The sequence below is a fragment of the Anabrus simplex genome, chromosome 6, assembly GCF_040414725.1.
Source record: "Anabrus simplex isolate iqAnaSimp1 chromosome 6, ASM4041472v1, whole genome shotgun sequence".
Taxonomy (NCBI): domain Eukaryota; kingdom Metazoa; phylum Arthropoda; class Insecta; order Orthoptera; family Tettigoniidae; genus Anabrus; species Anabrus simplex.
Window position 1 is genome coordinate 156,113,519 of NC_090270.1, and position 23,716 is coordinate 156,137,234.

At 38.0% G+C, this 23,716-nt stretch overlaps 1 protein-coding gene and 1 long non-coding RNA gene across 4 annotated transcripts in view; both read left to right on the top strand.

The window, feature by feature from the left end:
- Positions 1 to 289: 289 nt before the first annotated feature.
- Positions 290 to 23,716, top strand: part of LOC136876235 (activating signal cointegrator 1 complex subunit 2) — a 308,530-nt gene continuing 285,103 nt past the window's right edge. For all 3 annotated transcript variants that reach the window (XM_067150011.2, XM_067150012.2, XM_067150013.2), the window contains exons 1-3: positions 290 to 499; positions 612 to 692; positions 877 to 1,037. In XM_067150011.2, the coding sequence (XP_067006112.2) occupies positions 479 to 499; positions 612 to 692; positions 877 to 1,037 (263 nt within the window). In that variant the 5' untranslated portion in view covers positions 290 to 478. The remainder of the gene's footprint in view (positions 500 to 611; positions 693 to 876; positions 1,038 to 23,716) is intronic.
- On the top strand, positions 3,648 to 4,904 carry LOC137501209 (uncharacterized). The gene is made up of 3 exons (XR_011018412.1): positions 3,648 to 3,792; positions 4,109 to 4,267; positions 4,555 to 4,904. It is a non-coding gene; the product is annotated as an uncharacterized lncRNA (long non-coding RNA).

Here is a 23,716-nt window from a genome sequence, read left to right on the forward strand (position 1 = left end):
ACTGAGCGTAAACCAGGCCTACGCACCATCCTCCCTCTGTCACTCCTACTGACGAAACTAGCGTTTACGTCGCTCACATTCCAGGGTCTTACTTCAACTTGTCGTGCTATAGCATGCATTCTTTATATATATATATATATATATATATATATGCTTTGCTGCATAAACAACAATAGTACTAGTACGTCAAGTGTACGCCAGATGTCGCACAGCTATGCATAAGTGATTCATATTTAGTGTTTCAAAGGTTGCCAATACGAATCTCGAAGTTACCTGTGGTCGACCGATTCAGCACTAGGGTGTCTATGTATCGCTAAAAGGTGCGCGTGCTATAAGTGTCAGTTTGCATCGTCTGATTGTTGAATTCGTTGTCTGTATATTGTTACGAGTAGTTTTTTTTGTAATTTTGTACAGATCGTTCATTAAGTTTAAGCACCGTATCGACTTTGACTTGACGCCTTTGTTTTTGTTGCTTGATATGCATCATAATGGAACCCAGGTAACCTACGATGGAGCTGATTTAATGCCAATTACCATATCGAAGATTTCTTTCTGTGCTGAATATGTTCAGTGAGTATCAGGTTGTTTTTTGAAGTATATTACATTTTCAGAATAATGACGACTGCAAACCTCTGGGTAGTTTGACAATACCGCATCTGAAGGATGGAGTCTTAGTCCATGTGCCAGCATTGGTAAGTTGTAGTTTATCCCTTTGTTTCTTTTTTTTTTATTGTGCTAATTCATACCACGAGTGTTCATTGAATGATATCTGGTAATAGTAGTTGCAGTAAGATTGTGACAGCTGAGTAGAATTGTTTATTATTCTGGATGTAGCGTGAAGCATTATTATTATTATTATTATTATTTTTTTTGCAGCATGAAGGATGGGTGCAGACCCGTTGTTACCTATTCTATACACCACCTCCACAGCAGGAGTCTGATGGATCATTTCTCTTGGGGGCTAAAGAGAATTGGTTGGATACTATGGAGTTTTTCTGTCAAGACTTGGAGTGGCTCTTGCATTTAGAACATTATCGGTGAGAATTATTATGATTACATGCTGAGATGAGTACATATTACCAGATGTGAAACAATGTTGAAACTTTCGTTCCCGGCGTACGAAAGTTAGGTTATAGATCCAACATGACACGGCTTGAATGACGTCACATAACACTCAGCAGGCTTACCAATGTCTTTATTGTTACGTCTGGGGAGTAACAAGACCATTGGGCTGGATTTATTTGGTCCTTCTAGGAATAAACCATTGGTCTGGATTGGGTTCGGTGGCAAGCAAAGGGGATCTGGTGGCTTAAGCTCCAAGGTTAGAGCTTCTTGAAATGACCCATGAAATGATTACATGATTGGCCTGGATTGGTTAGGTCAGGCTAGTGACAAATCAATTGGATAGAGCACTCGCATCCAGTAAATGCCATGACAGTTTCCAAATCGGCACTTCTTTTACTATTACTGAATATGGCTGCCCTGTACCTGGGCACGATGCAAACTATTGGAGACAATACGAAACTTGGCTGGCGAATAGGAATACACCAAATGGTTGCATTCAGCTGATTTACTCGGTCTCGGTTTTAATTCTTCTACGTAAGTAAGAATACTTCTAGAGTTGGACATAAAGGAAGGATTTATATTTTCTACTACTTATGTTATCACAGCACATAATTTTTATATGCTTTTCTATTTCCTAAGTATGTCCGCTGGGTGTGCAGAAGCGCCACTGAAACAGTTTGTTTGCTCTTCCACCCTTAGTCTTGTATCCTAATACAGGGTCAAGGATAAGGTGAGATGAAATTATATGGCATATTTTAACGACAAATGCTCTTCCTGATTTTAACCTCAGTTTGAGGAGCGAGTGAAGATGAAACCGTGTTGGATGAAAATGGGTAAGGAGGTGGAAAGAATCGGCTTTGGCCTTCGAATAGGAACTACCCTGGCATTTGCCTTGAACTGGAAGTGGGAAACTACAGAAAGCCATTCTCAGGACAGCTGATGGTGGGGTTTGAACCCACTCATCTACACAATGCAGAGCTTGGTTCCATAGCTGTAATTTGTTCATATGCATGTCTACTCTGCTTGGTAGGTGTGATATAATTCATCACACTTTAATAGGTCACAGTAGTAGAACTCTCAGACATTGGGCACAAATTCATTGGATATCCAGATAAATGCTATTCTACTTTATACCTTTATTTTGATCCTCTTCTCAGTCTTTCAGTGACTGTAGAAAACGGCACTGCAAAATACTTTATACGCTTATAGAATATGGAATAATACAGTAGTTATCTTAGGTTTTATTTCCCCTAGCACTGCCAGCCCCATGAGGCATCGGGCACACCAAGCGCACGCTACTGAGCTGAAGGCCTGCAGATTGTGAGGTGAAGTATGTTCAGCGTGTTGAATCCTCTTGGCCATATTTCTTGACTTTATTGGGCGAGTTGGCTGTGCCATTAGGGGCGCGCAGCTGGGAACTTGAATCCAGGAGATAGTGGGTTGAACCCCACTGTTGGCAGCCCTAAAGTTTGTTTACTGTGGTTTCCCCTTTTCAACCCGGCAGATTCTGGGGCTGTTCCTTAATTAAGGCCACAGTCGCTTCCTTTCCACTCTGAGGCCTTTCCTATCCCATCGTTGCCGTGAGACCTATCTGTTTCGGTGCAACGTAAAGCTAATTGTAAATTCTCTGCTTTCTAGACCGGGGATGCCGTGTCACCTTAAGATAGCTTATCATCAGTTGTAATCACATAGGCTGAGTGGACTTCGAACCAACCCACAAGTCAAGGTAAAAATTCCTGACCTGGTCAGGAATTATATCTGGGACCACATTCCGAGGCAGGCATGGCAAATTTTAGATTTTAGCTTTTGTTAAATTGACTAATAACTGTACAACTGGTATAAACGTTATCCTTGTTGCAGGAGAAGTATTGCACAAGTTCAAATGAAAATTATCAAAATATCAAATACTCTCAAGGGATAACATATTTGCTGTTACATACTTGATTTATGTAGTTTTGAAACCGGGTCACTGGTCAGTACTATTTGAATTTCATAATGTTATCTTGACCAAATTTACAGTGAAATAATTATTTACACTTATTTATTTATTTTTTACTGCTTTTCATAATACATGGTTCTTGGTGTAGTCACGTCGTAGTTCATGGACCATACGGCTCAGTCGCCTAGCAAGTGGTCCTGAGAGTTGAGATACCAGTTGCTATGGAATAGGAGTGGGCATTTCAGACATACTCCGTCATATCCCTCCTTGTGTTCAGGTGGTTAGGACTGTACAATCTACTGGTGGTCCCTGACCTGGAAAGAGGAGAGATTTTCATTTGCTTGTAAGTAGGACAGACATCAACACAGATCAAAAAATCTTGCACATCGAAAATAAAAGTATATCTCTGAATATTAAAGCAGCAGTTGAAATTTACATTGCAAATAAGGGGGCTGTCACACAGGCTCGATCGAACGACTGCGATCAGCCGACTAAGAAAACAAACCTACAGAGGGCAGTGGCACCAGTCACACAGCATCGATCGTCAGCGATCAACTACGAGCGATGAAGATCGACTGGTTTGTGAAAACAAACATGTCCGTTTTTCAGTCGCAGTCGTTCGATGATGGCGGACGCAACATAGTCATCTGTTGATGAAATCGAAACATTAATTTGCTTAGTGTATGAAAACAAAGTGGTGTATAATCCTAGACTCCCTGGATATAGTAATAGGGAGACCGTGAATTTTGTATGGCATTCTATAGCGTTGAGAACTGGGACAAAAACTGGTAAGTAATTATTATATTTTTACGATTATCTTATGAATAGTTTTATCTTAGATTATTTATTGATAAAATATATTATACGGAATAGATTGGTAAAAAAAGTTACACTAGGAGAACTAGTAATTATCATTCTTGTAACTTAATTGAAGAAATGTTTGGAAAACATAAGCAGTGCTTTCCTAACCTCCATCTCGTACCTAATGAAATGAATAGGCCTACCATTGTTCGCTTTAATGACAAATAAGTGTAGGCCTATGCCATAAGTAGGCCTACTACATGTATATTTTCTTTGTCACAATATTCTGATTCATTGTTTCAGGAAAAAGTTGTGCCAAAACAAGGCAAATTCTGAAGGCTGGATATCGAACTTGGAGAGATAACATCCTCCCTCTCCTCCCAGGTTCTGCTGTACAGAAAACATAAAATGGGTCTACTTCAATGCTCTCAACTTTCTGGAACTCTTCATTGCTGGAAAAAGGTACAATTCTGTAATATTTATTTTTAAAAGTAGGCCTACACTACAGACCAGTGTTCTAGTTGGGAAAGAGTGAGGGGAAGATTCAGTCTGTAGGCCATAAGTTCCACCCATCTGTTCATTAATTTATCAGATATAACTGAAAGTAATATAATATAATCCACCCTAACAATCATCTTACTAAAATAATTATTGAAAGTAACAATTTCTTAAGCAGAAGGCTTGTGTCCAGACTAAAATATAGCTCCAATTTAGAAGAATTGCATTAATATGTTGTTCATTTTTTTCAGTTCTGTAACAAACACATCTATGGAAGTGGCACCTGATGTGTGAGAGCCTTTTCACCAAGCTGAAATAGAGGAGGAGGAAGCAGAAATAATTTGTGTTGGAGGGGTCTTACTCCTACAGATCAGAAATTACTGAAGGGTCTTCAACTTCCAGTCCAGTGGCTTCTGCTTCCACAAACAGCTCTGCCAGCAGTTAAAAATAAAAGAAACAGAAATGTGAAAGTGACAGTGACAGTGATGTGTTAAGTGAATATTTAGAAAAGATACTGAAAACTGAAAAGAAAATGTAATCAGTGTTATTTTTAGTGTCTTTGTGATGACATGGAAAGAATGAGTGTACTAGGTTGAAGGGTTTTCAAAGTTAAAATTCAGGAACTGTTGTATACAGTGTTAGATCAAGAAAGAATCGAATAAAATTTATGTTCTTGAGAAATGTTCTACTTTTTTAATTAAATCAGTTTTTGTTATAAGTTACTTATCTATCAATATTTATTTGAATCCTCAGTGAGTTATGTGTATTAGCACCTGATGGGAAAGAACCTTAACTCCAATTTTTTAAAATTATTAGCATTATTACAACATCTTAATTTGTGTATTTTATGTGGTAGAACATGTATGGTTTACAAGGAAAGGAGTATTTTGAAATGCATGTAGTAGGTCCCTTCTGTGTGTATGTAGTAAGCAGTTGTACAGCACAGGTGGTCTGAAACCAGACCGGCGTATTGATAGTTCTGTCCAAGAGCTGACTTCCTTCTTACGGTATACTGTTGATCGCAACTGCAAACTCATTGCATTAGGTATGTACAGCACAGGTGGTCTGAAACCAGACCAGTGTAAAGACATGAGTAGTTTTGTCCAGGAGCTGACTGTCTTCTTACAGAATACTGTTGAACACAACTGCAAGCTCATTGCATTGGGTTTACTGCATCTATATTCAATGTTGCTTACTATACTGCCATCCTGGAAGAATACAATCCTAAATACCTATTTGAAATTATCTACCTGTTCCAATTTTGTATTCTCAACCTGACATTCAGTTCTACTACTCTTCCCTACTGCCATCACTTTAGAATTGAAACGACTAATTTTCATGTCATATTCATTGCATCCTTTTTGAAGTTGCAAGATATTAGATTGCACAGTTTCAATAGACCAAGTCGTCTGCATAGGACAAAATTCTTACTAGAGTTATACCTGACAGAATCCCTCCCTGCCACCTTATACCTTTGTAACTTAGGTAGCCTTTATCTCCTCATTCCAAGTACTCTCCTGCCATTGGTACCTGTCGGCACCAGCAATCGCTACTTTCATGTCTGTTACCGCACTTATAATTTATTAATAACATATAGGCCTACAGGGGGCATCAAGGTAGACCGATTATTTTATTTCTTGTGCTGTAGATCCATATAAACAATGAAAAACAAAGATGAAAAATTCATTTGTAACTATTTTGACAGGTGTTTCTACCAAAGTTTTGTAGATTATAATCTACAACATAAAACAACTGTATTTTGTGGGATGTGATATTAAGGGGATATGATGGCAGAACATGTACATATTTATAAAAAATATATCCATATGACAGTTACATGCTTGTAATAAAAGGTTGAGTAGATTAATTACCCTGTAAGTCAATCCAAGATCTTAAAAGACCCATACACCCTACTCTCTCAAACATTAATTTATATAATTGGTATTTACAAACAGTTTTGACAGGCAATGTAAGATATAGCAAAATTAAATCATTTACCACCTGAGCAACAGGCCTAAATAACATTTTACTGTAGATGGCAATAGTATTTAGTTGTTAGAAAGGCACACTCTTCACTTCTAAAAATAGAAGGCAAGGTGCTTGTTATTAGCACCTATTATTTTTTGCAGTGTTTGGTTCTCATTTTGGGTTAAATTGAAGGCAAAGTTTTCATTTTCCTTGAACTGATTCATAAGGAAAGTATTTCAGGATGGATAGATAGGCTTGGTAGTGTTCATATCAGTAACGAAGTTACATATGAACAATACACAGAAAGGCAAAATCAACATTGAGGTAAGAAAGAGAGTCCTACCAGACCTTTGCGGAAAAAGTTGTTACTCTGTACCAAGGAGTTTACCAGTAACTTGGATGGAAGTGCAGGATTTATATTAATTAGTTTATTATTGTCAAGTGAGCAATTAGAGCAGCTTGCCAGTGCAAAGTTTGGGGGGACAGTACTTTATGCTTAGTGATGAGGGTAATAAACAAGACCTTGTGTGTAATTTACATGTAGTTGTGACAAGTATCAGTCTATTACACTGCCAACTTATTAGAACAATATTCCAGAAGCTTTTCCTATAGTTATTAAGCTAGTGTAGAGCACTAGCCTCACCTGAACTCCCCAAGAAATGTACACATATGTGAATACACAGAACCCCAAAGAGAATTTACTTTGGAAGAGATGTCCATAGACAACCTTTCTTCACAGCCATTTGGTAAAATTAGCTGCTTTTGAAGCTGCTGTAGTCTTCAATGATATAAATTAAGACAGGATTGTCATTCTTGCAAAGTTTGGATATGGACCTGGATTCTTTGCACAAAACACAGTAGGCCTACAGAAATTCAGCAACATCTTTGTCATGAAAGCAATATGATACTATTCTGAACATGGCACAATAACAAAGAAGAGGAGAGGCAACAAGAGATTTGCAGAGGATCATGAGGGAGAGAAACAGTGTAAGGAACTCCAATACTTTTATCATTTTCACAATATTCAGAGCATATGTGCATTTTTCTTTATTTCAAAATTATTTACAGGATTGTAATGAAACTTGACACATTATTTCTACATTAGGTAATGTAAATTTTGACTGGAAGCATTTCTTGATATGTCTATTGTTTTGGTAGGTGGGATCTCACCAAGTGGTATGGAAAAAAAAAGCTGTTAACCTCCATCTAATAAACACCTCAAAATATCATTCGAAAAGACAGTAATTATGCTCCAAGATCCAGCATCATTAAAACAAATAAGCATAAATGGTATTAGTCTTATATTTGAAGTACAATGAGCCACTGTTGTGATGCTTTTGTTGGAACTTTCACCCTGTCAAGAATTCTGGCTGTAGTGCTCTATGAATGGCATCACATATAATAGGAACAAATCCACTGATGTATTGTGAGCAATCCTAAATCTGTATGAGTCACCAATGTCCAGAAACCTGTAGGCCTAAATAAATATATTTCCACTTGTCATTGTAGCACCTTCAAATTATGAATTCAAATTGATGTAGGCTACATAACAGTTTTCAGTCCTTTTTTATCAATACTTTATTAGAATCCTACAGAATGCAAAGAAATGTACCTGCCACTAATCTTTTATTTGATATATTTTGCCACGGACATACAGTAGTTGTTTCTGACTTTAAACCTAAAAAAATCGTTGTGAATATTGAATTTAATGATAGTGTCAGCCTTTCCTCAGAACTTATACTTTTCCTGTAATTTGTTTGCCTGATATTTATTAGTGACTACATTTTTTCCTCTAATTCCTTATACCGTAATTATTGATGAACATTCGGTACTAGTTCCTGAATTTTTCTTCGTCATTCCACAACGAAGGCACACTTTGGTGGAATTCTCCATGGCTCTTTACCTTGTCCACTGCGATCGTCTGGTTCTTTCCTTTCTCCTAATATATTCATAGGTTAGAATCATATTTCCACCCGAATTATCGCTTTCACAACACATTCTTTTTCTCTTGTGAATATGAATACGTCTGTAGCCTGTACGGTACTGGGCGGGAATATCAGCTGTTTCCGTGCAGTCGATCCCTCTCGATCGATGAGCAGTGTGACAAGGTAAATTAATTTAGTCGTTAGTACTCGATGCCAGTTGGTCGCTCTTGATCGTTCGATGCCCTGTGTGACAGCGGGCTAAGAATAATGAAACCAACTGAAATGACTATACATTTTTACAAAAAATTCTCCCCTATTTGCTCTACTTGATCAACATCTGGACAACATTTAGGCTACACTTTTTGCATTAGCACTTAATGAGTGCCACGGGAGGTAATCTCTGATTTACAGGTCTGGAATGCGAGTTAGGATATTCTTAACTGTAGTAAATTTTCTGGATTTATGCACCGTCTTTGTCACTTGAGACAATCTTTGAGATTATAATTTATCAACAAAAAATCTTAGAAGAACTCTTAATAAAAAGTAATAAAAATAAAATTACCGGTATAATAGGCAGACCATGAAATGCTCGTTAAGAACCCTTGTGTAGTTTTTAAAAAGAATTTTAATATGAGGTATAATGATAAAAATAGCAACAATAATACGAGGCCTGGTTTTTAAGTAAGGACCGTTTTGTTGTAAACACTAGTAGTTGCAACGAGCGCATGTGTCGTTTGCGGGCATGCCTCGGGAACAACGGTGCTCATGTGCAGCACTGTTGCTAACCTGTATGGTTCTGTTCTGTGCTTGCTCAAGATTATTGACTCACCCGCCCCGTTGTTTCTCAAAACCTCAACTTTAGGAAACTGTGCTCCCGTTTGGTCCCTAAATTCCTAACGGAGTACCATAAAAACAAAAGATTTTCATGTTTGATGATGTTTTTGACTCGTTTTGGCGAAGAAGGTGACGACATGTTGAGTCAGATCATAATGGGTGACGAAACATGGGTTCACATATCACACCTGAATTGAACCAACAGACCATGAAATGAGACACACACATTCGCCTGTAAAAGTAAAGGCCAAACAGACTCTGTCCCAGTGCAAGATCATGGTCATTGGAGCAGGCGGCAAGTTTCTATGAAGGGCGGCTGTGTTGAAAAATAAAGTATATAGAATCTGCTAGTAAATGTGGTATTTGCAAATCGTCTTTCATTGTGTAGTTATTTTCAAACTGTCCTTACTTAAAACACATGCCTCGTAATATTAAGGGAACACTAGTTGTAAAGCACCTGAAGGGGAAGTGTAGCATGTCATTGACCTGGCCATGGTGGAGGGTGCGTGACATAATGAGGATCAAGTGGACTGGCAAGCTAGTTTGGATTTGAGCCAATGAAAGAGCAATGTTTTTTATCAAACGCCTCGCGTTGTATGCTGGAGTGGAGAAAAGGCATGACTTCATTAAGATAAGTTCCTGATTTCACTTTCATAGGTGTTTGGATGAAAAAACCCACAAATATTTCCAAATATTGAGTGTGATTTATAGAATATGATGATGTTCTTTTAAGAACGAAACATCTCATTCTTTGCTTTTTAGTGTGTACAGTAAAACCTCGATTATCCGTCCCTCGATTAACCGTTCTGCGGATTATCTGTCGCCAAAAGAAAAAATCTTGATTTAAAAAAAAGAAGCAATGTGCAGTCGCTCCAAAACTGAATGAGTGTACTCTTGATGTTAATAATAATAATAATAATAATAATAATAGCAATAATAATAATAATAATAATAATGTAATTGGTTTTACGCCCCACTAACCACTTTGAGGGTTTTTGGAGACACCGATGTGCCAAAATTTTGTCTTGCAGGAGTTCTTTTACGTGCCAGTTCTACCGACATGAGGCTGACATATTTGAGCACCTTCAAATATCACCGGACTAGGATCAAACCTGCCAAGTTGGGGTCACAAGGCCATTGCCTCAAGCGCCTGAGCTACTCGGCCCGGCTCTTGATACAGTATTCTGTTTTGGAGCAACTGTACATTGACTCTCCAACTTCCGAGTCCACGATCATAACGTACAGTGACTACTGTACGTACACGCGCATAGACCGGCAATCGGCACTGGAGACTTGACTTCATACATTTTTAAAATTTTAAATATTTCACAATGCACAGGAATCGGAAACCTCCGCTATTAGTAGACAGCTAGGCTACATTCTGTACTGTAGTGCAAAGTAAGGAAATGTGATAAAGTTGAACATTTATTTTCCGTTCTAACAGCAAAGAAATGTTGAGATTGAAATCTGCAGTAAAAAGAAATTGTGTAGTTTGAACCATACAAAATAAAGTTGATATAATCGAGCAGTTAAAGAAAGGTGAACTTGTCTCAAATTTAGCATCTGAGTTCAGTGTGGGTGTGACAACAGTGCGGTACCTAATGAAGAATAAAGACAGTCTTGCAGTTTGCGGTGAGTTCTGACATTTCGCATGGACTTGCTAAAAGCGAAACAATGAAAGCATCATCTTTAAAAGAACTGGATGCTGTGTTATTCACGTGGTTTCAGTAAAAGAGAGGTGAAGGTGTACCTATTAGTGGTCCTGTGATAACAAGGTAGGCACAAATTTTTAACGAGAAGATGGGGCTCTCAGGGTCCTCACCAGCGTCCAGTGGTTGGCTACAGAGATTTAGAGACAGACACGGCATTCAAGAATTAAACATCGAAGGAGAAATACTAAGTGGTGACAGCAGTACAGCAGAAAACTTTAGATACGAGTTTAAGCGCATAATTGAGAGATACAATTTCGTTCCAAGTCAAGTCTCCTTGCCGATTAAACTGGACTTTATTGGAAGTGCTTACCCAGTAAAACACTAGCAGCTGCTGAAGAGAAATCAGCTGCTGGTCACAAATCTAGTAAAGAGCGCGTTACCATTTTGTGCTGTGCGAACACTAGTGGTGACCATAAATTAAAATTAGCTGATGTTGGTAAAGCAAAAAATCTGCATTCTCTCAAAGGAACAGTGATGAAATATTTCCCAGTAGATTATTGTCATAACAAATCCGCATGGATGACACCGGATATTTTCAGGACTTGGTTCCATAATAAGTTTGTTCTGCGGGTTCGAGATTTCTTGGTGTGCAAAGGCTTACCATTAAAGGCCGTCCTCTTTCTTGATAATGCACCCACTCACCCTGTTGATACAGAGTTGATATCAGAGGATTGAAACTCCCATTTGCCCCCTAATGTAACTTCATTAATTCAGCCGATGGACCAAGGCGTCATCGCAACCTTTGAGGTGTATTGATCATCATCATCATTTCCCAACTCCAGTTTCCCTGGTGTGGTGTTAAGGTGTGTTATAAGCGGGAATTGCTAGGCCTCTTACTTTCCGAGAAACGTTGATGGTTGAGTTCTGGAAAAAAACTCAATCTTAAAGAAGCGCTTTATCTTACCCAGAATTCATGGGGTCTAGTAACTGCTCAGAACATCACTCGATCGTGGCGAAAATTGTATGTTGATGTCGAAGAGCTCGTGACGATTTTCATGAGTTCACTGATGGAGATGAAAATGAGGGATTGATGATCAAAGATATCCTGAAGACTATTGAAAATAACGTTCACATTTTAGAAGTGGATGAAAGTAACATTGAGGAGTGGCTTCATACTGACGATGTATTGCCTGGGCATCACATTTTCGTACTTGCCAACCCTTCCAATTTACCCGGAAGCTTTCCGTTTTTTAACTTGTCTTCCGATTTTCCAATTTACTTTTACTTCTTCCTATCTTTGAGCAATATAACATCCAGTAAGTCAATACTCTTTCTCTAGCACAAATTATTGTGTGCTTGTGTAATTTACGCAACCTCATTTTCAAGCGTATTTATTTGATGCTGTATTTGGCAAGTCGCCTTCTAGTATCGTGTTTCCCACCCACTATAGCATCGTGTGTGTTTTTCTTACACCTGGGAATACCGAACTCGATAGCTGCAGCCGCTTAAGTGCGGACAGTATCCAGTAATCGGGAGATAGCGAGTTTGAACCCGACTGTCGGCAGCCCTGAAAATGGTTTTCTGTGGTTTCCCATTTTCACACCCTGCAAATGCCGGGGCTGTACCTTAATTAAGGCCACGGCCGCTTCCTTCCATTTCCTAGGCCTTTCCTATCCCGTCGTCGCCATAAGACATATATCTATCGGTGCGACGTGAAGCAAAAAAAAAAAAAAAAAAAAAAAAAAAAAAACAGCTGGGAATTCGGGACAGCAATTGTCCTACAAGCGAGAGAGGCTAGTGCGCGCAAGCGACTCTGTTAATCGGGATGAAAGATTGAGTTTCTTATTGTGTGGTTCGTGCGCTGTTAACATAGTTTCTGTGCGTAGTTTTGTTAGGGTTCTAGGTCACGTGTGGTTTTCTTTTTCTTTGCGGTTCTGTGCTTATCCCCCTGTCGAAGTCGCGTGTTAATAATGTGTGAGAGATATTAAGCTATTTTGTATGCGTGGTAGTTTCGCATATTTCAGTGCATTTGTGTAATTCTTAGTTCATAATTTTAATGAGTTGAATGTATTTCAGAGAGTTGTGTCAGTGACAGTTTCTGGTATTTTCTCTTCACATTATGGCCACAAAACATAACATATGTTATCTCCATGTGTTCAGAGATGCCTATAAAATGGAATTTTGAATTTTCATGTTACAAATAAATTAAACTATTATGCATTTTATTCCATGTTTGTTACATTTTCTTATAACCATTTCTATGTTTTCTCAGTATAAGATTTTAAATTTAATGGTCAATTTGCTTTGTAACTGTAGATATGGATGCCTTTTATGTTGTTCTTTTTTCGAGATCATGGCGCAGTATATGCAATGAAATCCAAGAATTAAAAAATCTTCCTATTTTTGATTTTTAAACGTTGGCAGGTATGCATTTTAACTGAAGACAAAATAGAAAATAAAAGCGCGAACGGGAACTCGGCAGTCAGCTGCGAAGTGAAGAGTGAAAGTGAGGGGGATGGGGAAGAAGAGTGCGTCACTAAGAATCGCGTACCGCTTCAGACCGCACTGGAGTCAGCTGAAACGTTAATGGAATTCTTGGAGCAAGAGATCAATACGGATTTTTCGGACATTCTTGTAATTAGAAAGCTCAGAATGGACATAAAAGAAGAAAATAAGTTGTAGGAGAGTACAAAAAAAATAAATAAATAAAAAGTAACTGAACTTCCTAAAGCAGCTTAAATTAATTATTTATGGTTTGCTGGTCATTTAGGTGAATATTTAGTATGTATTGTTGAAGCTTTGACTACATTTTGGTTTTAAAGAGAGTTTAATGCACTGCATGTTAAGGTTATATGGTGTGTATATTATGTACTTTAAAGTCCATTAAAATTAGTAGTATAGATTGTTTTTTTAAATTAACCGTTAACCCCTTCCCAGGCATTAAAATGGATGATAGAGGTTTTACTGTATTTTTATTCCTTGTTCAATTGCATGTGGGTTTTTTACAGGTGTGTTATAGTGTAATATTTATATCGAACTTGTGTGTTCGACGGACTAAAAAATATTTTAAGTTACATTTGACTACAAAATGATCAAAGCTACTAGAAGCAGTTAACCAGTCGGCCAGGTAGGTGGGTGAGACTGATTGTTAGGGCACCGTTTCTAACCCTCTTCCCATTTAGTTTGAGGAGAGTAACTCCTAAATCTAGAAATCACCGGGTGAGTTGGCCGCGCGGTTAGGGGCACGCAGCTGTGAGCTTGCATCCAGGAGATAGTGGGTTCGAATTCCAGTGTTGGCAGCCCTGAAGATGGTTTTCCATGGTTTCCCATTTTCACACCAGGCAAATGCTCTGGCTGTACCTTAATGAAGGCCACGGCCGCTTCCTTCCCACTCCTAGCCCTTTCCTATCCCGTCGTCGTCATAAGACCTGCCTGTGTCTGCGACGTAAAGCCACTAGCAAAAAAAAATAATCTAGAAACCTTCTAGGAAGGTGGCAATATATTAACCAATTAGCGGATTAGTTTCGTGAACCATTAGCTTGGAGATCACAAGTGATACTCTGGTAACCAAGAGCTGGATTTATGAATATCAATTACAAATGAATATAATTCCTGTAGATCTGAGAAGTTATATTTATTTTGTGCTAAAGTAGTGTTTTTCTTATCTTTAAAGGTATTTATGACAGACAATACTGATTATGTCTCAATCTAAAGAAAGTTTTTCTTCAAACATAAAAAAAAGGTGGAGATGCAGGATTGGTGTGGAGCCATTTTTTGGTTGCTAAAGCTAGCAAAATAGTGCAGTGTAAATACTGCCAGGCTATATTAAAATCCTTAGAATCGCTGCAGAGACTGCAGCTGCACACTCAAGGACTACTCACTCATGTTCCAATGAAACTTGGCAAACAATTTATTACTGCAGGGCCGCCCTCATCAACTAGCCAAAGTTGCGAAGAACCATTGCTGTTGAAGTGAAAACATAGCTCACTGGAGGACTTTTTTTGTTAAAACTGATACTTCGGGTGACGTTTCAGTCCGGATGACAGCCTTCGATGGCTTTCCTTTCAGAGTCTTTGTTATTATCAAAAGGGTATTCATATTTACCAAAAGCTGCTTCAACAGTTCGTAACAGTGTCGTCAATTACAGTAGCAGAATTAGTAAGCATATAAAAGCTGAATTAACTGCTTTTAAAAAAAAATGAAGGCCAGCGCTTTAGTTTGATTTTGATGAATGGACATAGACTTCTAACAAAAGAGACATGAGTTGCTTAAGTGCGGCCAGTATCCAGTATTCAGGAGATAGTGGGTTCGAGCCCCACTGTCGGCAGCCCTGAAGATGGTTTGCCGTGGTTTCCCATTTTCACACCAGGCAAATGCTGGGGCCGCTTCCTTCCCACTCCCAGCCCTTCCCTGTCCCACCGTCGCCATAAGACCTATCTGTGTCGGTGTGACGCAAAAAAAAAAAAAAAAAAAGACATGAATGTAAATATTCATTCGCAGAAAAAGTTTAGAAGTTTTGGCCTTATTCGTATTGATCTATCTTTGAAGGCAGAGACGTGCTGATGCTTTAACACATTGACGACCGGTCCCGGAGACCTCCATAGTGCTGCGGTCAGCGGTTGACGATGGGCGCCGAAGATTTCCGTTTTTATGCATGGGTATTGTTTGTAGCTTTTTGTGCTACTGTTGGCTATAATTTTAACTACTTTCAATCACGTCATGGAGTAGAGGGATCGTAGATTTTAGTTTCGATGTATTTTGTATTACTGTATGGTCGTTGTTGCCATGGAAACTTTGTATATGCACGGGTGTTCTTACGCGCCGAGAATCGTTGTACATGGCAGCATGGCCTATATGACAACGTATTTCAACATTTATATGCAGATTCATTATCTTATGTGCCACATGGGTGATGAGCCCTGAGAATTCTCTTTCCAGCTGACAGTAGGTGATGGGCTGCAAGAATTCTTGCTTTTAATGCTCCTTGTATTTTCTTGATTAATGATCAAATAGTGGGCGAGATTATGAGTTCCAAATGGTGTAGTCTTGGAATATAAATTATTGCTGCATCTTTCTTTCTTTAAACCTTCATGTATTTAACAGTATAATGTCAGATGTGTAAAGCTATTTTCCGGAGCACCCGCGCAGACGTCAACATGGCGCGGCGTATTCAGTTGCCGACGGCTACCGATAATTGTGATTAATTATATACATACCCTTTATAATAGGTACCGAGTGACAGTGAATTTGATATTTCTAATGATTAACGGCTAACACTAAACGGGGAGTAGCCGTAATGAGAAGTCCTTGCATACTTGAAAACAATGAGTATACGAATGGCACGAATACGGCATTCATACTACACTGTGCTTAGAAAGACTATTGAATGCAGAGATGCCAACTATTACGATTCAATCGTAATAATTACGAATTACCCATCATGATTACGCCTTTACGAATCACAAACCATAAATTACAATGTTTTGTTGATTTGTAAATCTTAAGTGTTCAAAAGGATACACTAGGAATGCCATTACAGCTTGATTTCTCAGAATATTATTTTTGGATTTCTCAGTAATCATTTATACCTCTTTCCTGTCCCTCATTTAAGAATATTTAGAGTCTTCATGCGCCGAACGCAGCGTGTGCTTCCAGTACCAGAGAAATAGGCACCTGTGAAGTGGTGTGTATATCTTGCGGAGTTGTTGTCTTTGTTCATCACATGATCAGACTTCCATGCAAGATTTTTGTCTTTGTTTTGGCAGCAAAGTGGTGATAAACTCCGTTTCATTGTGAATACTGTGTGCGTGACTGTTGAGGTATTTATTGCGATTTTGGTTTCCAAATTTACATATAATGCTCTTCTAGGATATATGCTAATTGTGTGTTACAAAATGCGAAAGGTTTGAAATGAATAATGAAGCAATTTCTTGTGCAGAAAAGTACGTGTGATGATGTTACCGTGACTAGTCACGCTAGTAATAAACTAAAGTATTTCAAAAATTTAGGGAGGAATACTTGAAAGAATGGCCCTGTTTACTGTGTTCCTCAAAATGTCATTCACACATGTTTTGTAGTGTGCGTAGCTGCGATTTTTCAGGTGGGCACGATGAGGAAGACCAAGACTGAATTCCGTGCTAATATGAATTCCGAATTGTTAAGTTCTCTGTTAGTGCAGAGGATGCACATGATATCAAAAGAAAAAGCAGGTCACCAGTGTACGTTTACCAAACAGGAATACAAGCTGCTAAGGGAGCAACTACAGTATTCAACAAAAGAAATGATCCTTCAACCTCCACTCAGATACATACTGCAGGTCACCTGTTACTTTAGCAGGTAAGAATCATACACACTCTATAAACCAGTCTTTGAATATGTTACATCTGGTTGAATTGTATGTTGTTCATTGATTTTTCAATGATATGTAAGTTAGTAAGATCTTGGGAAAAAAAAAAATCTACACCCCCCTAACCCGTGCCCTAACGGCTGCATTATGAATTGCCTTTCTTGAAAGTTAGCATCTCTGTGAATGGAGCCACAAATGGTATTGCTTTGAAAAGTATCAATGTACAGAGTATGCTGCAGGCCTTACCTAACCTTCTGAAAACAATTAAATAGGTAGGAACTGCACCTAGGTTCATCAATAACTCCACTGATTCTAAAATACCTAACTATATTCTCAATGAAATTCGTGCATGAGCACCTCATCAACACACAAAATTATACATATAATACATAAACAAAAGATTGCTGGAAGACTCCATATTTACAACAACAACAACAATAATGAAAACAGTGGGAAAACGAAAGCGAGAACTAAGCTACCATTTGTAGATGGTCCGATGAACAATGTACATACATGTAGATAAATACCGTTCACTGTCTCTGTATCAATACTACTTGCCAATTCTCATAATCGGCAGTTATCACATCACACAGATACTGTACCTTGTAATACTGTGTTCACATATTTTAACACTTGTTGTAAAGATATATACATTTGAGCAACACGCTTGTTGATCCTCAACATAAATTATGGAAAGTCTGAGATAGCTTTCAGCAACATATAATGCCAGGCCTCCACAAGTACTACATTACTTAATGCGCAAGCACTCCACAATCTGTTGATCAGCCACTTTTCACAAACATAACAAGACTACGCTCCACGAACATTTGAAGTCCAGTCCATTGCAGCCGTGTCACTCCAGTACCGTGTATCAGCACCACTTCCTTCCCGTACAGTGTGTCAGTTGTGGTTCCCTCATACAGTGATGTTGAAGTTTATACAAACATCCACGTCTCCCTTCTTCTCAGGTGATACGTCTTGATTGGTCCTTGCCAGCCAATCATGAGTGATCCTCAAGTCTAGACCATGCCCTGAACTCATACTTAGTCCCAAGACAAAAACAAACGCTCGGGTGTTCCACATGTGTCATAGAACTTTCCTACTACCACAACAAGCTCATCTCATCAGACACTGGGATATATACATGACTCATAGAACTTTCCTATTACAATAACAACAAACACATCTCATCAGATACTGGGATGCCCACATGAGTCATACGAATTACCAGAGTCCAAGATAGCAATGTTTTCCCACTCATGCAAAACAAATTACTCATACTACATATATGGTTACCTTCCAGCTTACAAAGATTAATGACAAAATATACAAATGAAATACTGATAATAATAATAAATCGAATACTGACAATAATATCTCTAACTTCTACATACGATTCGAGGGTGTGATATATGTACTATCACATGGACAATGCTCCTGCTCATGCTCCAGGCCTTGAGGCCTTTTGACGACTTACTGGAGGAATTCAAGTTCGTTAAGGTTAAGTTGCTTCCTCCCAACACTACTCCAGCCTATGGATCAGCAAGTCGTTTCGAACTCCAAGAAGCTATACACCAAAGCACTATTTCAGCAATGCTTCAAAGTGACCGAAGAAAGAACCTTACTCTCCGAGAGTTTGGAAGAAATCATTTGCTCATCGTGAACTGCCTGAAGATCATCGATAAAGCCTGGGATGGAGTCACCAAGAGAACTCCCACTTCCACTTGGGGAAAGCTGTGGCCTGACTGTGTTCTTGGACATGACTTTGAGGGGATTGTTGGTGACAATGAGCCGCCGATTGTTGATGAAATTGTGTCCTTAGGTTCAGACTATAGGGCTGGAGGTGAATGACGTGGACATTCAAGAGCTGGTGGAACAACATAGCCAGTAACTGATCACCAACGAACTGATGGACCTGCATCGCGTACAACAGGAGGAGGGTATGGAGATCTGGTCTGGGGAAGAGGAGGAGTAGTGTTTCCGTCAGAGAAATTCGTGCTACACAGTAACACTTCTCATGTCGTCTCTCGTCTCCCTTGCACCAAGAATGATTCTATTGTAAGGAAAAGTGGACTTTAATAAATTTTACGTTATATTTTGTTTTAGAAATGGTATGCGAATAAATATTTTTGTGTTGTGCACGAATCATATGCGTTTCAATTGTTTCTTATGGGAAAACTTGCTTTGGTATATGAGCGCTTTGGATTACAAGCATGTTAGGCTTTTCAGGCGTTTGCTCTATTAACCAGCGCTTTGTCTTAGGTCTGACACTAGACTCATCAGAGTGGGATGTATCAGAACCTACTCACTGACGCTGGGGTGTATGCAGGTGAACTTATCAGAAGCCCTTATAAGAGGCACAGTGTGATACCTGCATACGGGAGATAAATCTCCACAATGGAATTATTGCCCGCCTAGTAATTCCGAATGGAAAATTCATTCCCATGGAGGGAATTAGATATTTAGGGCTTCTGATAAGTTCACCTGCATACACCCCAGCGTCAGTGGGTAGGGTCTGACACATCCCACTCTGATGAGTCTAGTGTCAGACCTAAGACGAAACGCTAATTAATAGAGCAAACGCCTGAAAAGCCGTACATCTGATATGTTTTTGACATGCTCTATTGGTGAAAAATATCTAATACCCTCCATGGGAATTTAGAATTTTCCATTACAAGCATGTTGCCGGAACGAATTATACTCGCAATCCAAGGTTTCACTGTAAATGATGATATCTCTGATTTGGCTTCTAAATTCAAGATATATTTACAAAAGCACATGAAAGATTGCTGAAGAAATTGGTTGAGTGGCGTTTTATGCTACCTTCAAAATCCTCTTAGTGACAATATAGCATTGGTGTTCGATGATGAAATAAAATGTACATGTTCAAGTCCGAGCAAAGTCCTGATAAGAAAACAAATTGATTTTGTAATGGAGAAATTAAATGCTAAAAAATATTGATGAAGAGGAAGAACAGAATATGTAAGTCGAGCCTGCAAATAGAGAGAAAAGCATTTGATGCTCAAAGACAAACCACAGCTGGAAATAGAAAACAGCATGAAAATTATGTTTCCTGAAGCATTAAATGAAAATGATTTTTCCAAAATTCTTGAGAAAGAAATTAACCTATAAGTCTTCAAATCCTATTCAAGTATTTACTAACGATTCCTCCAACTTCCATCGAGTCGGGCTGAGTGGCTCAGACAGTTGAGGCGCAGGCTTTCTGACTCCAATGTAGCAGGTTTGATCCTGGCTCAGTCTAGTGGTATTTGAGTGGGCTCAAATACGTCAGCCTGATATTGGTAGATTTACTGGCACGTAAAAGAACTCTTGTGCGACTAAAGTCTGACACTTCAGTGTCTCCAAAAATTGTGAAAGGTAATTAGTGGGACATAAAGAAAATAACATTATTATCTTAACTTCCATCAAACCTGAATACGCTTTCTCAGCAGCTGCATATATGTTCAACAAATTGAAAAGCAGGCTTGGTGATGAGACACTGGACACGTTATTTCGCAGACCATATTTTTGTAATTCAAATTAGAATGTTCCTATTAGATTAGTTTTCTTTATACTCAAGAGAAATGTGACTGATTAATATTATTTGTAAATATGTATTGTAATTCAAATTAGAATGTTCCTATTAGATTAGTTTTCTTTATACTCAAGAGAAATGTGACTGATTAATATTATTTGTAAATATGTATTGCTAAGAAACTTACTTACTATGTTGTTACATGAAAGTCGTCTGTTTAGTCGATGTGAAGAGAGATTTGTGTTAATTTTCAAAGTTTATTTACATAGTTATATAAAGTTTTTTTTAAATTTATGTAAGTTAATGAGATTCACTGATTCTTGAAAAAGAGTAACTTTAACATAGAGACTGAGTGATTTTAAGCCAGGTTGACGCAAGTGTAATATACTAATATAACTTGAGAACGATATTCTTTAGCCCATGTGTAAATAATACAAATATTTATATTTATTATTATTATTATTATTAGTATTATGACTTGTGAGGTATGGCTATGAAGTGTTTACATCCATTTACATTAGTGTTACTATTATTATTTATGTAGTTATGTACGGACGATTGTATTATTGGTGAGGTTATGTCATGAGACATCTACTGCATGTAAGTAAGTAAAGTAAACTCGTGTCCTCATGCGGAGGTGGTGCAGCTCTTTTCAGGCACACCCCCATTGGAGGTGACCTGCATGTACTATTTCAACCACATACCAGCCCTGCCATTCTTAAATTTCTGGCAGTACCGGGAATCGAACCCAGGCCTCTGAGGACGGCAGCTAATATCTACTGTATGTATATATATACATTAATATGAGTTTATTTAATGTAAGAACGCATAATTAATAGTAGTAATTTATTATTACTTGTGTATATGGTGTGTAATCCAGTGTAACATTGTGCAACACACTGTAATATCCAGAATAATGTATCTTTGGCACTAGATAGTTGTAGAAACGTCTTTACATTATAGACATGATATAGGCTTTTGGGCTTATGCCGTGTCAAGAAAATAAGGTGAAATTCTTTACGTTTCGCAGAGAACTTTTCTCTGTGTCATCAGAAGAAAATCTCTACTCTCCACAAGAAAGGCTTATCAAACATTACATTGTAACTAGGCAATTGGAAAGACTCGAATTTACAAGAAAAACATGTCATATCCTTCTAGAGGCATGGCCAGGCAACGTATATTAATGCAAGTGTGATAAACTGATATAACATGTAAACAGTATTCTCTCACCCATGGGTTAATAATGCAAGTATCGAGCTCGAATTATTATTATTATTATTATTATTATTATTATTATTATTATGACTTGTGATATATATATCCACTTATTACTATTATTATTAGTTTACGATCGCATTATTTGTGAGGTTATGTCATGAAACATTTGCTGTATATAGATATTTATATGAGTTTTTTAGGGGGCTAATACACCGCTCGTAGCCATCTCTGCATTGTCACGATTCAAAACTCTCTATGTAGGTTGTTTTTCGATGTAACTGCATGAAATTTTGTAAACCGACAAAGCAGACTTTCTAATTGCGTTTAATGCCCATAAACTTATTTTTTTTGGTAGTATGATGAAAATATTTACAAAGAAAAAATTATCCAACTTTTTATGATAACATGTCACAAAAAAACATGATTTAAGCAAAACTACTCATGATATTAGTTTGAATTTTGTTTTCTGAGTAGCGAACAACATGTAGCCTAGGATGAACTAGTATGAATGCTGTGGAACTATTACTAAAATTTCTACATATTTTAAAGTTTGTTAGGTAAAAATTACGATTTTTCCTTCATACATTTATCAATATTTCATTGATTTTCGGTTTGTTTGTAATTATCCTAGTACATCCTCTAGAACCTGTATTAAGTAATGTACTTGCAAAGTTTTATGGAATTTGAGCGGTAAATGTGAGTTATATCATGTATTTTGTAACCAAATTAGCAACTTTCGGGGAATCAGCTTTAAAAGTAAAGCAAAAAAAAAAGCTTTCATACTTCATTAAAATGCTCCAGCAGGGTAAGTTGTGCCATCCTTCATGATATTTTTGTTGTGCTGTTCGAGTCTCAGCCTTCTCCTTGTCCTTCTTGCCTCCTTAGTGGACCCACAAAGATGCTTTTCTGCTGACCTCGCCTTTTCACAGTCAAGTTGACCCAGTGCACTCCCAGCAAGTTTCCCAACACTAACATCCAAATGTTTCATTATTTATAATTTACTGCTATTTTCATCATTGAAAGAAGCTGCTGCATCAGCAGCAGCAAATCTATTTTCTGACCACTATTACTGGTTTTGGGGCACACTGACCAAACCTTGTTGTTAAAAGATTCATTCGCATTTTGAATGTGACCTTTCGGGCACCTCCGCAGATTTTGTGTGTGACCATTTAGGCACCTCCACAGAAGTTCTGTATTTACTAGGTCTTTGAAAATCAGCTTTATCTACATCATAATGCTCATTGGGATTGGGTGAGGATGCCTGTAATGCACCTCAACTCTTTCTGCGTCAGCTCGACAATAACCACACCATGAATCAAAACCTGATGGGCACATCCAGTGTTGTTGTTCAGTATCAGTTGAAGATTCATGATACCATATGGCCCAGATAACTTTACTCGTTTTGTTAACATCATTTTGTTTTTTCTGCTGGCATTCCCATAATACAGTTGCAGTTTATCAATAATAGCATCTGTTAATCTACCAGTACCACCAATACCTTTGCCATTACTAAGTTTCTTGCCTGATCACTTCTTCTTCTTCTTCTTCTTCTTCTTCTTCTTCTTCAAGTACTTGCTAAACCCTGCACTGACGTTTCAACAAAAATAAAATCATTATGACACACTATACAACTTACATGTTCACTGACAGATTTCATCAAACTGGGAAGATGGAAAATTCTGTACCCTGTCGTCAGGAAGTAATTATGGACACGGGCTAACCTCTAAATCTATCAGATGGACTTTTAGGTGTTTCATAACTGTTGGGAGAATTGTCATCACCATGACGTTTTGAATAACTATTACTGTGAAAAGTTCTTCTTTTACAATGAGCTACGCTCCCCTTCTTATTCATAAGTCACCAATATTGCACAAACAGCAAAAATCAAATCAACTTAGCACCATGTGATGGTAAATCAAAACAAACAATACCAAG